General features: G+C 41.0%; 1 protein-coding gene across 1 annotated transcript in view; it reads right to left on the bottom strand.

Annotated features, from left to right (window-relative positions):
- Window positions 1-5210, bottom strand: part of TNKS (tankyrase) — a 151492-nt gene extending 146282 nt beyond the window's left edge. Inside the window, exon 1 of the mRNA XM_070408327.1 lies at window positions 4538-5210. Within this exon, the coding sequence (XP_070264428.1) occupies window positions 4538-5210 (673 nt within the window). The remainder of the gene's footprint in view (window positions 1-4537) is intronic.
- Window positions 5211-17620: the final 12410 nt, after the last annotated feature.

Here is a 17620-nt window from a genome sequence, read left to right as displayed (position 1 = left end):
GCAAACAACTGAGAGACTTCATCTAGTCTAGGTCAGAGACACCTATGTCCACCATCAGAAGAGAGGACAAACGGAGTTACCCTCAACATCTCAGACCTCTATTTTTGTCCTTGCAATTATTCAGCAATTAATTCCTATAAAAATGAGCAATGGAAAAATATCGAGGTCAAATCCCATGCAAAATTCTTATAAAAAGAATTTGAGCCGAATTGGACCCCTATAGATAATATATACCATAAGAAAATGCTCACATCATAGACAAAATTATGATTTACTATTTCAACACTAGATAAAAGACAATATGAAAAATGATACAAGTTGGCATATACCTGAACTAGAAATAAGATGGCAGAACTCAGAAAATAATTCAAAATTAAGAAAAATCATTTCAGAAATAAAGACTAAAAAAGGAAAACAAAAGTGAAAGAATCCCACAGGTAATGCATTATAATGGGGATTAGCAAACTATGACCCATGCACCAAATCTGGCCATCACCTGTTTTTACAAATAAAGTTTTATTGAAACACAACCAATGGATACCTTCATGGAACAAAATCACAGCTGAGTATTTGAAACAGAGACCATATAGGGCCTAAAATACTTATTGTCTGGCCATTTACACAGTGTTTCCCAACTCCTACAATAAGAGAAATGGAAGGTAAAAGAAGAAATATTTTGAAAAGCAAAAATAAATGAAGATATACTAGTATATATTTTTTTAAAGGATACAAGAGTAAGTGACAGTTATCAGTGGCTCTAGGGAGGTAACTACAGGCAGTTATTATTTAAATGGGCAGGGTTTCTATTTAGGATAAAATATTTTAGAAATGGACAGTGGTGATGGTCTTACAACACTGAATGTTAATGCCATTGGAGTGTACACTTAAAAATGGTAAATTTTATGTTATATATATTTTATCCAAAAAAAAAAAGAGCAAGTGGCAAATTTGGAAGACAGGCAAAGTTCCAATATACATAAAACCAAGAAAAGAATACTAAAAACTGTAATTTAAGAAAACTTGAATTTTAGTTTTCTTAGTATTATTTACATTCCTAGTTATACACATACATATATGTGTATATATGTATCCTGGGCTCTAAACCCACGTCCCCCCACCACGCCCCCATAACCCATTATCACATGCATAACCCATGGACACAGACAATAGGGTAGCGAAGGCCTGGGGCAGGGAGTAGGGGCCGCCTTAATGTGGTCAATAGGGGGAAAAAGGGAGATTTATGTAATACTTTCAACAATAAAGATTTAATTTAAAAAATAAAATACTATGAAATCTCAGAATTCAATGCTTTGTTAAAAGCCTTTTTTTAAAGACCTCACCTGAATTTTTCTTTAAAAAGGAGACCTCATCAGAATATATTGACCCTTTAACAAAATTATGTCACTACGAGGCACCGAAATAAGAAGATATCATCACTCTAAATTTATATGATTTATAAAGTTTTGACTGCTATCCTTTGAACAATAGAAAACTGGGGGTCAAGGATCTTTCTTACCTATAGAAGAGAAAGTCTTACATAAACTCTAGTCAACAATATAGGACTGGGTTATTTTGATATAGCCATCTTAAGAAGGCATTAGAAATAGTGTTTTGAGAACTGTATCAAAAATGAAACCTGAAGATTATGTTTCTAATTGTGGATAGGGTGATTCCATTGTCTCTAAGCCATATTTTAAACAAATAATTATCACAGTCCAAGATAGGATAGAAAGAATTTTGGTTACTCATGGTAATATTTTTTAAATGTCATAAGGTTTAAATATGATTTCATATGATTTCTGAGATCTTTAAAAATTGATTCATTTCATTCTATAGAACTGTAAACTCATTTTAAAATGGAAAGACATTAATTAACATCCTTCCAATCTTTATTTGGCTAGCTAGTTGGACTCATCTTTTAAATCCCTGCTTAAAAATCTCTATCTGGAAAGACAAAAGTCCCTATTATCTGCTCCAACAGATAGTATAATAATGTACTTTTTCTATCACTTTAGGCTACATACTTTTGGGGGGTTTTGTTATTATTGTTCTTGTCTAGTTGTCCCTACCAGACTGTAAGCTCCATAAGGGTAAGGACTACTTATTTGCCATTTCAAAATTGTATCCGTATTTAACACATGTTCTATGATAATAAAATATTTGTGAAAAATGAACTACAAGTTTTAAACTTTTCCATCCATCCAAGAGATTGTACCTATTTCCTATCTTTAAAACAGCTATTCAGACAATTCAATGAATAGCATTCCAATCAACTAATCGTCAACTGAGAATTACTTTTAACTACTCAGACTATACATGATGGAGAAGACTAGATTTAACAAAGCTTTAATCTATACATAGAAACATAAAGTATGGTAAACTGACTATAGGGTGGTTTGTTTTTATACCATGGAGAGTTTTACTGTTTTTGTTTTGTCTTGTTTTCCACAAATGAACTAAACAATGTTTTTTTCCCAGGTAACAGCCAGTTCAATAACTACAACATAATTACAAGACTAAAACAAAATAAAAAGTAACCGTTACGACAAACAGAAGTAATTTGGGAGATATGCTCTATTTCATGTGTGGCTAATCCTAAACAAGTTCATTATGACACAAATAAAAAATGTAAGTATCATCTGTGATTATTTACAATGCAATAAGCTGAGGAGTGACAAGATTTGTGAAACAATATTAAAATAGTCAAATTTGGAATAAAGTATGCAAAAAAAACAACCTTGGTTAATTTATAACACCAGGCATAGGCCTTTCATTTGGCCTAAAGAAAAAGAAATGCTAATTCATCTAAAATAAGCAGTATCCTGGAGCAAATATCTAGTTAGATGACAGCCTGTTTATGATTCAACTCACTACATTCCTAATAGTAATGTCTACTTGCCAAGAATGGATCCAGTAATCTAATAATGATTTCCTGTGTTTCTCATATTGTTGATCTGGCCCATTAATGAGTCACAAACAGCATTTGTAAATAATGAAATGTAATCGGATATAAAATATCAGAGTACAACACGTGTAGTAAGGGAAAGTATTGTTTCCTGAAACTTTTGATTCAGTTTGTGTGTGTGACAATGTAAACTATGTTTCTATTGGTTGCAATAAAAATTGTGTGAATCTACTCTAGAAATATATACCCCCAATTAGTTCCTTTCCCCAAAACTGAGAAAGTAGAAATTCTCCATCACAATTACTCACAAAAATTAAAAGTGACATCGTTATAGGTTATAGGTTATAATAGTTGAAACTTGATTTCACAAGCTCTAAAATCAAACTGTTTGGAGTTCAAATCCAGGTTCCACTACTTCCTGTGTGAATTTGGACTTATTTAAATGGTATGTGCTTCACTTTTGTCATCTGTAAAATGGGGATAAGAATATCTTGCAAGTTTTGATAACAATAATAATATATATAGTAAGTTCTTAAATCTTCTTCCATTAATAGAGCAAACTGAAGGCATGATATATATTAGAAACAGCAAAAAACTTAACAGAGGTATCTTTGGCTTGTTATCTTTGATGTCTGTGTGTGTGGTGCTTTTTTAATTTTGTATATTTCTGTCCTATATAAATTGTATCATGAATAATTTAACAGGTATATTTCTAATGTCAGGTTTCTGATGTAGATAACATTATAACCTTTATTTTTAAATACATTAATAGTAGTTAGGCTGTGAGAATATGTCCTTTGCTTTTGTTTTATATTTCTGTAGTTTATAAAAATATACTAGATGTTTTTAAAATTAAAAACCTAATTCCAAGGTTTAGGAATTAGAACTTTTTCTTGAGAACTTATGTGCCGAGTGCTTCTCACTAAATACTCACACCATCTTAGTATATAATTTTTGCCCATGAGAAAACGGAGGCAGCTGAGATGAGCTAAACTGACTCTGTTAAACAAGTAACAAATAGCAGTGTCCAGGACTTCAAATCCTATATTTCTTCTGTTATCACATAATGCATCCCAAATATTCTTCTCCAGGTGTTTCATAGAGAGATATTGTGATCTACCAATTAGACTGTACTTGAGAAAGGGGGAAAGTTTCACAAACTTTACTTTTGTCTCCCACCGGCTTACCAAGACTAGGACAGATCCTTGAACACTTGTTGAGTCGCACTCAACTTCTTTTGTTCTACACTCTCCTCAAGGGACAGACATACCCTAGTAAAAACGAAATAAACCAGCAAACAAACGACACAACTACTCTACGACTGCCCAAATCTAACTTCGTTCCTACACAGACAGAACCGAAAAAAGTTTACGTATACCCATATCCAGGGACTACCACGAAGGGGGTTCGGGAATGAGTACAAATATCACTAAAAAGAATTCCCACATCCCCCCACCACGCCCCCGTCACCCAGGCGCTAAGGAAAGGAACCTCCGTCCCTAGCCCCTCCGCGAGGGGTTCAAGGGCCATAACCACGCCCCCATCTTGTTCCAGCACAATAACTTCTTTTTCTTTCCCGACCGGGACCCTAACTTCAAAACCCTTAAAAAGCAATATTGAAAAGTTTCTGACCTGCGGCGAAGTGCAGGGGAGACGATTTCCGGCCGGCCATGTCCTTGGCGTTCACGTTGGCCGCGTCCACCAGCCGCTTCACCCGGGACACGTCCCCATTGCGGCAGGCCTCCAACAGCTCCCGGAGCGCCCCGCTCACGGCCGGGACCCCGGGCCCCGGCCCCGCGGCCCCCGGCCCCAGTGCGGCTGCGGGGCTAACTCCCGCCGCCTCGGGGCTCTCCGCCAAGCTCGATCCCGGGGAGGATGGAGAGGAAGAGGAGGAAGAAGTTGGGGAAGAAGAGGACGACGGTGAATTGTTACTGCCACCGCCGGCTGGGTTGGGAGGGACCCCGACGGCAGATGAAGCGGAGACCACCGGTACCACGGGAGCGGTGGCGACGGTACAGATTGTGCTGGTGGTACTGCAGCAGCTGGTACTGTCCACCGGGTCCGGGGATCTGGGCCTGTCGGGCGGATCCCGACTGCCATCCCCCTCTGGCAGCGCTAGGCCATGCCGCGGGGAGGCGAAGGGGGCCAGGCCGCCCGCCGTGGGAGAGGCTGGGGTGGTCCCCGGGGCCAGGCCCGGGCTGAGTGGTGGGGGAGGAGGTGGCGGCGGCGCCGAAGCCCCTGGGGCGGGCTGGAGCTGCTGTTGATGATGGTGGTGATGATGCTGAGAGCGACGCGACGCCGCCATCTTCGGACTCCCCCAGCACTGTCACTGCGGCAACGGCCCCACAGCCCGCCCTCACTTCCGACTTCCGGACCAATCAGCATCCAGCGCACAGGAAATGATGCTTGGCGGGGTGGGCGGGGCCAAGGAGAAGTAGGGAAGTATTGGGAGCTCGGTTGACGGCCGCGGAAGGGGGCGTGGCCTCGGGGCTGGGAGGCGGGCTTTGTGACGCCTGGGCGGGACGGCGGGGAGATTTGAAAGCTGCAAGCAGTGTCTACCTAAATGCGAAACTTCCCTGCATTTCTCGCTTTCAGCTGGCTTACACATTGCCCTGCTCCGTTCTCTGGTCCAGTCTCCTTTAGTTTTCCTTATCTTGTTCAGAGCCTGCTCTTCAGGTGTAACTCAGTGCGAGAAGAAAATGTGTCGTTTTTCATCTAGCGAGGGGCCTCGTTTGAAAAATGGAATACTAGCTACCTCACAGAATTGTTAGCGGGGTTCAATGAGCTAACATATATACAAAGCGTGTGTCCGTTAATAAAGCATAACTATCATCAGTCCATTGGTAAGTCAGTCTTCTCTCCCTACCCTTCCCTACTTATCCCCTTGATCTCGATATCCCTTCTCTGTAAGTTTTCTCACTCTGTGTACTTTTTAAAATTATATATGTTTTTATTGATTTTTAGAGAGAGAGGAAGAGAGAGGGATAGAGCGGCAGAAACTGATGAGAGAGAAACATCATCCATCATCATCCATCGGCTGCCTTCTGCACGCACCCCTACTGGGGATGGAGCCTGCAACCCAGGGCATGTGCCCTGACCAGGAATCGAACCCGTGATCTGTTGGACCCTGTGTCCACGCTCAACCGCTGAGCCACACTTGCCGGGAAGTATTTTTTATGTATATATCTTTTTATTGATTTCAGAGTGAGGAAGGGAGAAAGAAAGAGAGGGATAGAAATATCAATGATGAGAGAGAATCGTTGATTGGCTGCCTCCTGCATGCCCCCCACTGGGGATTGAGGCCACAACCCGGATATGTGCCTTGACCAGGGTCCAACCCTGATCTCCTGGTTCATAGGTCGATGCTCAACCACTGAGCTACACTGGCCAGGCTGTGTACTTTCTTAATTCTCCCTTTTAAAATAGTGATTCTGATTTCCACGACTGGAATTCAAGCTCTCATTTACTAGCTGTGTAAACTGGGCAAGCTATTGAACTATGTGGTGTCTACTGTTCCTCTCTGCAAAATCAAAGTCGTAGTTGAATAGATGTTAACTATTAAAGTTATGATTTTTTTCTGTTATCTCTGTACTTTTATTTCTCACCTTAAGCTCGACTCAAATAATTGTGGATATGTTCCTTTCTTTTTAATTCTTTTTAACTGAATCTGTCCTCTCCTTTCACCTCTCCTCCCCATCCCAAACTAAGATAAAAACCTCACTGCTATCCATCACTCTTCTTCAGATGTCATTTTCAGCAATTGCTTTTTCTCTTCTGTCTATACCTACTATTTTTGTCTGCCATCAAAAGAGGCAGGATGCATGGAATAATCTTAGTGAGGTCTCCATTTCCTGCCCCCTGTTCAATAGTAAACTAGGCATTGTGGGAGTTTACACAAACAGCATTATTCCAATAGAACAGACACAGATGGAGATTTCTGTGTGTTAAGGAAAAACAAGGTTTACATGGGTCAAGCAGAAATTTAGCATTGAAGAATATTGAAACGGGTGATAAATTGTGTCACATGTTATTAATATAATCTATATATATAAAAGCCTAAGTGACCATCACAACCTAACGGACAACCGAACAGGCTGCATGGGTGACCAGGCCGGCAGGGGTGTTAGTGAGGGGCGACCAAACGACTGAGCAGCAGGCTGCATGAGGCGACCAGGCCAGCCGGGGGCTTAGCGAAGGGTGACCAAATGACCGAAGAGCAGGCTGCGTGGGGCAACCAGGATTGCGGGGGGGGGGGGGGGGGGGGCAGTTGAGGGTGACCAGGCCAGCAGGGGGGGGGCAGTTGGGGGTGACCAGGCTGGCAGAGAGTGGCAGTGAGGGGCGACCAGGCTGGCAGGGGGGGTTTTGAGGGGTGATCAGGCTGGTGGGGGGGGGGGTTGTTGGGGGCAACCAGCCTGGCAGAGGGGGTTGTTGGAGGTGACCAGGACAGAGGGGGGAAAGTTAGTGGCAACCAGGCCAGCGTGGGGGGCTGTTGGGGGCGACTAGGCCAGCAGGGTGGGCAGTTGGGGGTGATCAGGCAGGCAGGCAGGTGAGCAGTTAGGAGCCAGTGGTCCTGGATTGTGAGAGGGCTGTCCGATTGCCGGTTTAGGCTCGATCCTGGGGATCGGGCCTAAACCAGCAGTCAGACACCCCCTGAGGGGTCCCAGATTGGAGAGGGTGCAGATTGGGTTGAGGGGCCCTCCCCCACCCCCCATGCATGAATTTCATGCACCGGGCCTCTAATATATAATAAAATGATAATATGCAAATTGACCCTAACGGCGGAACAACTGGGAAGGATCCGTCGCTATGATGCGCACTCACCACCAGGGGGCAGATGCTCAATGCAGGAGCTGCCCCCTGGTGGTCAGTGCGCTCCCATAGGGGGAGCTCTGCTCAGCCACAAGCCACCTCCTCAGTAGCGCTATGAATGTCCAACTTACGGCTTAGGCCCGATCCCCCGGGCAGTGGGCCTAAGCTAGCAGGTGGACACCCCCTGAGGGGTCCCAGACTGTGAGAGGGCACAGGCGGGGCTGAGGGACCCCACCCTCCACCCCCGAGTGCATGAATTTTCATGCACCAGGCCTCCAGTTAATATAATAAATGTGATGTTTATATTCCTACCTTATAAATAGGTAAGTTTATTTAGAACTACCATCTAAATACAAGGTCAGGAACATTTATTGTCATCTAATGTGGCTTTACAGATTATCACTATAACATTATTCATCTTTCATAAATGTGTGTCATTGTTCATAAATTGACAAATGTGTGGCTGGATTGGAAAACTCCATCAGTGCAACTAAAATCTGTCCACAACACACATTCTCCTTGTTTTGGACCTTAAATTAGTGCACAGCACAGGTAGCTTTAAAGAGCGGGGGTGAATCAACATACCTCAGATGTTTGTAACTCATCTGGGGAGAAATAAGGAGTATCTCATCTTGATCCCCTACTGGCCAATTATTCATAGATCAGGAGAAGTAGTAATGCTCACCTTAATTTAAAATGCATCTCTCATGTCTGTTTATCAGTGTAAAATAAATAAGAAGATTTCTGCTGCATAGAGATAAAAAGGCTGCATTGCCTAAAACTACTGGTAAACTGTCTGAAAATGCATTCAATCAATTGGAAATTGCTTTTTTCCCCTCCAGTAGAAAGTAGTAAAAGTACTTAACATTAAGTATTTATATGGTTTAGGTTTTTATGGCCTAATGTTGAGTTCTAAACACAAAAGGGCAGATATCATTACCTAATCTTTTATAGCTAAATGCAATTCCATGAAGAATGCACAATAACCTAGTGAAAAAAAAAACAAAGTATGGTATCAAACAAACCCGGGCTGGAATCACATCTCTGAAGATTACTAGTTGGCTAATCTTGGTAGATATACTTCAGCTCTGTCATTCCAAAATTCTGACTTTATTGTAGCATGTCATGAGGATTAAAAGACCTAGGTATTTTATAAGTACTCCTTGACTGTTAGTTTCATTCTCTTATGTGGCATAGTTTCAATAGGAACTCATAGCCACTATTAATAGCCACCTCCTCACAACTTCCTTTATGAAAAAGATAGTGACTGGGAATAGATACCCACCATTTTACACATAACAGGAATTTTAAGAAATGAAAAATCAGGTTTGTTTCCTCATCTGAAAATTTAAGATTTTATACAGTCCCTAATATCTCCAAGAATAATTGTTGAGGATCATTATTGTGTAGGATCTTATCATTTTGAAAACTGTTTTCAGAAAAATCATGTTCAAGTGGTTTAAAAGTGTGAGCACATAGCCATATTGTTGATGCAAAAGAGCCACCAACTCAAAGGGCCCTCTCCTTCTGGACTGCATTGGTATGTTTGCTTTTCCCCAAGGGGATTGTATGGACACACTTAGTAAGTTTCACAGTCATAAACTTGCACAGTCTTCATATTTCACTAGATTTGATATGATTATTTCATCCATATACTTCTCATTAATCTTTCCCAAATCCAAGTTCACTGGTAGAATCTCGAATTTATTAAGTCCGCCAAGCCATGACAAACTTAATGCCTGCAGGTTGTGGAGCACCAAATACTGACCATGGGGAAACGCTTATCCCTGTGAAGATTGAAGCAAAGACCTCTGTGAACAGAGACCACCAGACCTACTGGCTGGGAATAAGTGGCAGCCAAACAGTGAGAGGCACTAGTCAATTCCTGAACACATGGTGCGTGCCTTCCACCCACTGTCTCTTCTTGCTTGCTTGCAGTTGTTTGGCTTGTTGAAGGAAATGAGTGAAAGCCATTTGAGTTCAGTGATGTTTGTGTGCAATTTCTCTTGGTATTGCCTACTCCTTCATATCTTGTCTTTGTTTTGATGTTGTTGCTCAGAATTAAACATTAAGTAATTCAGGAGAACTCTTAACCTCTCTGTAAACTCATCTGCAAGGTGGGGATATGAAGAGTCATTATGAGACATAAATGAATGAATATATGCCAAGTGCTTAGAACAGTTTCTGACACAGGATAAATGCTATGCAAATGTCAGCTGTTATTATTAAGAACTGGAGAAGGCTTCTGGTATGGGATGTTAAAAAGTTACCTAGGAGACATATTCAGTACGAGAACTGTAATAGGGTTAACGTCCTACCTCAGCGATATATCAACTTCCTACCCTCGTGTGATAATTTAGTTCACATAGATTCTGATTGCCTTTTTCTTTCATAAGACATCACATTGATGACAGTGTGCTCATTGGATCTTGTGTGCAAGAATTAAGAACTATTATAGAGTTAGTAAGACATTTGCCTGTCAGAGGGTAGGAAATAAATCTGATAAAAATCCAGGGACCTACCACCTCAGTGAAATTTCTACCTGTCCAGTGTTTGGGGGCATGTGATGTCCCTTCTAAAGGAAGGATAAGTTGTTGCATCTAGCCCCTTCTACAATTAGAAAAGAGACACAATGCCTAATGGATTTTTTTGGATTTTGGAGGAGACATATCCTCAGAGTGTGTGACTCTGGCCTGTTTACCGAGTGATCCAAAAAACTGCTGAATTTGAATTGGGTCCGGAGGAAGAGAAGGTTCTGCATCAAATCCAGGGTGCTATGCAAGCTGCTCTGCCACCTGGGCATATGATCCAGCAAATGCAACGGTGCTTGAAGTTCATGGCAGATAGGGATGTGCCTTGGAGCCTTTGGCAGGCCCCTATATGTGAATCACAGCATAGACACTTACGATTTTTGGAGCAAAGTATTGTCATCCTTTGTGGATAATTACTCTCTTATTTAGAAACTTAATATGCTATTGGGTCTTGGTAGAGACTGAATGTTTACACATAGGCTCAACAAGTTACCATGTGATGTGAGCTGCCCGTCATGAACTGGGTGTTGTCTGACTCACAAAGCCATAAAGTTGGGTATGCACAACACACTCCATGATCAAATGGAAATAGTGTATATGAGATGAGCAGGCCTTGAAAGCACAAGTAAATTAAATGAGAAACAACCTTACATCAGGAGCCAAGTGTACATGGCTCCCATTACTACTACATTATTCTCTCCCAGCCCACATTTGTGGCCTCATAGGTAGTTCCCTTAAATCACTTGACTGAGGAAGAGAAAATCTGTGCCTAATTTACAGTTGGTTCTGTACAATATGCAGGCACCACCTGAAAGTGAAGCTATAGCACTGCAGCCCCTTTCTGGGGCACACCTGAAGGACAGTGGGAAAGGGAAATTCTCCCATTAAGCAGAAATTTGAGCTATGCACTAGATTGTTCATTTTGTTTAGAAGAAAAAATAGGTAGATATGCACTTATATACCAATTCATGGGCTGTGGCCATGGCTTGGCTCAATAGTAAGACTTAGAAGGAATGCTTGGAAAATTAGTACCAAAGAAGTCTTGAGAAGGGGTATATAGATCCATCTCTCTAAAGTGATGAAAAAAGCAAACGTAAGGATATTTGCATCTCATGTGAATACCCACAAAATAGTGTTCTCAGTCGAGGAGGATTTTAATAATCAAGTGAGTATGAAGACCCATTCTGTGGCTGCCAGTCAGTCCTTTCTCTCAGGCACTCTTGTCATCATCCAATGGACTCATAAACCAAGTGGCTATGGAGGCAGGGACAGAGGTATGCCTGGTCTCAGCAATATGAACTTCTACACACCAATGCTGACCTGGCTATAGTCACTGCAGAGTGACTAATCTGTCAACATCTGACACCAAAATGAAGTCCCCAATATGGCACCATTCTCTGGCGTGATTAGTTAGCTATCTGGTGGCAGGTTGATTATATTGGATCACTTCTTCGTGGGACGGGCAGTCTTTTGTTCTTATTGGAATAGACACTTACTCTAGTAACAGATTGCCTTTTGTGCACACAGTACTTCTGCCAAAACTATCTCTGTGGACTTAGAAAATGCCTTCTCCACTATCATGCATTGTAATAAGCATTGCTTCCAGTCAAGGAACTAATTTCACAGCAATGAAGTGTGGTAATGGGCCCATTTTTATGGAATTTGGTGGTCCTGTCATGTTCCCCATCATCCTAAAGGAGGTAGCTTGGTAAATTATTAAAATGGCCTTTGGAAGACCCTCGGGTATAGCACAAGCCAGGTGGCAATGCTTTGCAAGGCTGGGGCATTGTTCTCTGGGCAGATATATATACTCTAATTCAGTGTCTAATATATGGCGTTGTTTCTCCCACAGTCAGGATTCACAAGTCTTAGAATCAAGGGCTGGAAATTGAGTGGTACCGTTCACTATTACCACTAGTGACTCACTAGCAAAATTTTTGCCTCCTATCCCTGAGAGCTTATGCTCAGCTCGTCTAGAAGTCTTAGTTCCAGAGCAAGGAATGCTTCCACCAGGAGGCACATTAATGATTTCATTGAATTGGAAGTTAAGACTGCCACCTACCCACTTTGAGTACCTCATGCCTCTGAATTAACAAGCAAAGAGGGGAGCTGTTGTATTGGCTAGGGTGATTGATCCTAATTACCAAGGGAAATTGAGCTGCCACTACAAAATGGAGATAAGAAAGAGTATATCTGGAGTACAGGATATCCATTAGGGAATCTCTTAGTACTACATGCCCCATGGTTGAAAGTCAATGGAAAAACTGTAACAGCCCAATTTATGCAAGACTACTAATGGCCCAGACCTTTCAGAAATGAAAATTTGGGACACTGTACCAGGAAAAGTACCATGACCAGCTATGGTGCTTGCTGTGAGTAAGAAGAATATGGAGTGGGTGATAGAAGCCGATAAATACAACTACAATCATTTGGCCAATTGTAGAAATTAGGACTTAAATATTACAAGTATTTCTTCCTTATTTTGTTATGGTTCTACATATGTTTCCTTCCCTCTCTTATCCCCTTATCATATAGCGTAAGACTTATTAATAACAGTTAACTTTCTATCACAGTATTTAAGTTACAATATTTTTTATCAAGAGGAAGAGTAAACTGAATCATCCGAGGACTTGGCATCGTCTTCTAAGGAAAGGGTGAGCACATTTTCAGTTGTACACAGTATAGGCTGAAGTATGATTTGCTCATTGTATTTGGAGATTAAGGACAGTTTAAGAAGATGGGTATGGATGCCAAGTTGACAGGAGGTGGATTGTAATGCTTAGTTTTATATGTCAACTTGGCTAAGTTATTATACTCAGTTATTTGATCAAGCAATAAGCTAATGTTGCTGTAAAAATATTTTGTAGATGTTTTTAGCATCTACATTCAGATAGTGTTAAGTAAAGGAGATTTTTTTCTTCCATAAAGTGTATGAGTATCATCCAATCCGCTGAAAGGAAGCAGACTCAACCTGGGTAAGGGGGTATTTTTAACATTCAAACAAGCCCCATTTACATTATTTGACTATTCTGTTCATGTGAATTATGAAAAGGAGACTATCTTATTTTAATTACACTCTAAATAGACATCATTGTTTATTTTCTGAATAACATCTTTTTAATAAATAAAAAGGAAGTCCTTGAACATTATCCCTGTTATACATGTGTACTCTATAATTGGGGGGACTACTTAATCTTATTTGCCTTCCCAATTTTGAGAAAGTACGGCCTAAGTCTCGTTCAGAATGGATTTCTCTATTACCACCATCTCCACTACACTGCTTACGCTAGGCTTTTCCAACTTGTCATGGTGAGCCTTGGTATTGAATGGTGTCCCACAGTGAATCAGTGTTTCACTCATTATTTCAAGAAGCTTGGCTTTCTCCCATCCCATACTGCTTTCTGCATTCAGACTTCCTGACATTCAGAATACGCAAACTATACACGCAAAGCTGACTTTGAACGGGAGTAATTCTGGATCTCACAGAGCAGTGGGCAGCTATTGCTGCAAGAAGGCACAGGAAGGAGTTAGCCCCCTCTCCAGTTTCCTGCTGTGCCCTCCATCTCCCAGAGATCCTGTGTCTGGCTCAGGAAGAAAATGTGTGCTATTGGAACCTAGTCCCATGTGAGACCAGCATGGCTATGTTATCTCCTGTCCCAGAACCTACCAAGCTGGTCTAAACTTCTGCATTACAGCCATAGCTGGTTTGACTCACTGGGTAGAGCCTCAGCCCCAAGGACTGAAGGGTCACAGGTTTGATTCCAGGCAAAACACATACCTCAATTGCAGGCTCGATCCCTGGCCGGTCTAGCCTGTGTAGGAGGCTATCAATTGATGTGTCTCTCTCCCATCAATGTTTCTCTCTATGTGTCTCTCCCCCTCCCTTCTACTCTCTCTAAAAATCAATGGGAAAATATCCTTGGGTGAGGTTTAAAAATAAATAAATAAACAAATAAACAAATAATAAACTTCTGCATTACAAAGAAAGAGTTGCTTCTCTAGTGTTAGAATTTGATTTCTTCCTTTAAATTGTTTTGCTGAAATATCTGCTAAAGTGAAGTATGCACAATGTGAATTGTTGTTGCTACAATGGGACTTCTCTTCCTAACAAGAGATTCTATTCTTTCAAAAATTCAGAGGGGCCTTAAAGAGAAAATTTAAGCCCCTTTCTTCCATCCCTTATTTGACTATTCTGCATCTACCTCTGTAGATCATTTTACCTTTAGGGTTGAAGAGCTCAAGAGGATTTAGTCTTCTTCTTTGGATTCTGGGATTGGTAACATCTTTATGGTGGAATTCCTATAATGCACCAGATTCTTTTGTCTATAATCCAACATAAGCAGAGCTGATGTTCAGCTAAAAAGCAGTCATATGGCTGCATCGATTGTTGCTAACTAACATCTATCTAACTGATTGGTTGCTGAGCCATACAGGTTGTTAAATATTTTTAACATCACCCTTGCATATGGGTCCTCACATATAAAGGGTTGCAAATTGAGATAACTCTACTATGTTGAAAGCTTCATGGAACCATGCCTTCAATAACTGTAGTTCAGTTGTTTGATACAACACTGAAAACATCATAGACATCCAATAAAGACTAATCGACCAGTTAGGTGCAGTGTGTATTCGTGAAGTAACACCATTGATTACCCAGACTTTATTATAAAGTGTGAGTGGTATTAATGGCATTATAAGCATTGGAGGAACTATCCCTCTGGGCACCCAGGTCTCCTGTGCTTCAGGGCCAGACAGAATGCAGCGTAATTGGTTACACTCTGTAAGCAGAGTGCCCAGAATCTTACCACAAACCCTATTGGGAGAGCTCCATGCCAACCCAAGGTCACCCGAGGAGAAGTTCTTATGAACACCAGTGATCTGTATCTTTATAGAGTGTCATCTCAGCACTAAGTTGTACATAATATTTGAACATCAGCTGGCAGTTACAGCATTGCCATTTGAATTTATATCTCAAGTGTACTTACACTTCACAAAGGGCTCTGTTCCATTATCATGGAATTTTTATTGGATTCCCATTCTAGTTTTTTAGAAAAGAAGCAGAGAAAGAAAATGGATAAAATGTGACTAATGTGGATAATTGCCTTTAAAATTTTCACCAATACAGTCCTCTCAAGTTCTTTTTATCGTTTTTCTTTGGCCCTCTGAGAAACAAATCTCTTTGGAAATTTGAACTTATTGAAAATCTTTAGACTTCAGCCAACCCTTTCTAAAGAGCAAGGGCATCATTATGGATTTTCTCAAGCACAAAAAGAGGTGCTCAACCTTAATTATACCAAGCTTTCATTGATTTGGCTGACTTACTATTTTAAGCCTGATTAACATTGGGGAACTTATCATCACCACTGAGGTTTCGAGAGGTGAGAGAGACCACAAAAGGTCAGCTACCAAGGATGGCCATCATTTGAGGAAGGGGACACTCCAAAGTGACAGAGACACGTATTAAGATACAAAACCCAGTAGCTCTTGGTAGCAATTGAGAATACTGAGGGTGCTTATTGCTCATGTGAAATCTAAGTAGACATTAGTAATCAGAAAGTCAGAGTTTACTAAAAGAACTTCTTTCAGAAGTACAGTGCATTTATATAATAACACTATCAATAGCATCCATTTATCAAGTACACACTACAATGCTTCTCAAAGTGTCCCTAACAAATGTAGAATATGGACCCTTCATGGAACCCACCACTCTCAGTTTGCTGACTTGAAGTCTGTGTTACTCCTATTTTATTTCCAGTTTTACTTTCTTTAGAATGCCTGGCTTCTAAGGAACATTGCCAGGGATATTCATATATTACTGAATCAGCTACAGAGACTCTTTTCCTATTATGATTTATTACATGGGCCACAGAAAACAAGTGATTTATTACAAGGGCCACAGAAAACAAGTGTGGGCAAGAGAATAGTAGGAAAAAATACTTGCTGACAACCACTTCTCACTATTAGTTCCCCTTACAACATAGGAGTCTTGGCCTTACCCAGCTGTGTCCACAGAATATGGCCACACATTTGCACCCAAATTTCTACCCTTCCACTTGCCAAGTGATTAATAAGTCCAGACTTTTCCTAAGTTTCTCCTCTTTAAATATTCTTAACTCCCAGGGTTGCTTTTTTCTGCTAATGAAGTCAGTTTTTCCAGGCTGCCTCTGCTACTGGGAGAGTGAGATTGTTGAGATCAGACTCCATTATCCTTTGAAGATGAGAAGGCTTGCTCTATTTGTCTTGGTTGTCTCCAGCCCCGTGGTCTTGCTGAAGTCACTAGGCCAGCAGCAGCCAAGCCCCAGAAATCCTACAAAAAACAATCCCTGGTTAGGAATCACTACTTGCTGATGGGCCTACCTGAGTCTAATTATTCAATTTGGAAAATAAAATGGGAAGATATATAAGGATGTTTACAGAAACTATTTCAGCTATCTTGACATATTTCCATACTAATATTCTCAAAAGTAGTCATTAACACAGAAAGGCGAATGCCATAGAAGTCTTTATTTTATAGTTTTGGCGGCTTTGTTCCAGGTATGGCACAGCTTTTCTAAATAAAAAATTATGATAGTCACTGGAAAGACATGGAATGTTAAAACTAGAAGTAATTTTAGACACAATGTTGACCAAACTCCTAAGTTTGTAGCTAATATAGAGTTTCCTGTTATGTCTTATAGCAGTGGTGCATGCCCTGAGCCCAGACATTAGGGTACCTATCCAGAAACGATCTCCTAACCTCTCCAGCCAACACTTGTTTGAAGACAGAATTGAAAAGTGCTTCATGCTGTGAGTTATCCCATTGTTTAACCAGCCTGGCTTTCCACGTTCAGGTTTTGAAGAGGGAAGGAGTGATGTCTATAGGAGAAGAGCAGCGTTCTGGTTCTTCTTTGGGAGATTGATGGTGGTGCCTTAATTCCACTTTCTCACAGTGGATGGAAATCTCTTCAGAGTATTTGCTCTGCTTTTAGCAATAATGCCGCTGTATTCATATGATGGTCCACGTTTGACAAGCATGCGCACACGCATTCTTCCCCTTGATAATTACAACCCTGGGAGGTTGATTACATAACTACCCCTAATTTTCAGGAAAACCTGAGTCTGGAGAAGGTGAATTGAATTGTTCAAATTCTTTCATCTCATAGATGACAGAGGTAGCCCCAAATGTAAATGTTTTGGTTTTGAGTGTGATATTCTTTCCAGTAGAAAGAGGTGCATCTCCATTGTTCATGGTATAAGTGTCCATTAGCTGCCAGTTTGACCTCATATCAGCTTCTTCCCTTGCTCTGCATGGCACCACATGGGACATTTCCCAGGCTCCTGAGCTCCCTGGTGGGTTCAGTCAACTGGAGATACTTACAGGAGAGGAGGAAGAAGG

This window comes from Myotis yumanensis, unplaced genomic scaffold (genome assembly GCF_028538775.1).
Source record: "Myotis yumanensis isolate MYYU_CA2020_CCGP unplaced genomic scaffold, mMyoYum1.0.hap1 SCAF_3, whole genome shotgun sequence".
Classification (NCBI taxonomy): Eukaryota; Metazoa; Chordata; class Mammalia; order Chiroptera; family Vespertilionidae; genus Myotis; species Myotis yumanensis.
The sequence above is the reverse complement of the archived record's forward strand: the minus strand, read 5'-3'. Positions and strand labels throughout refer to the sequence as shown.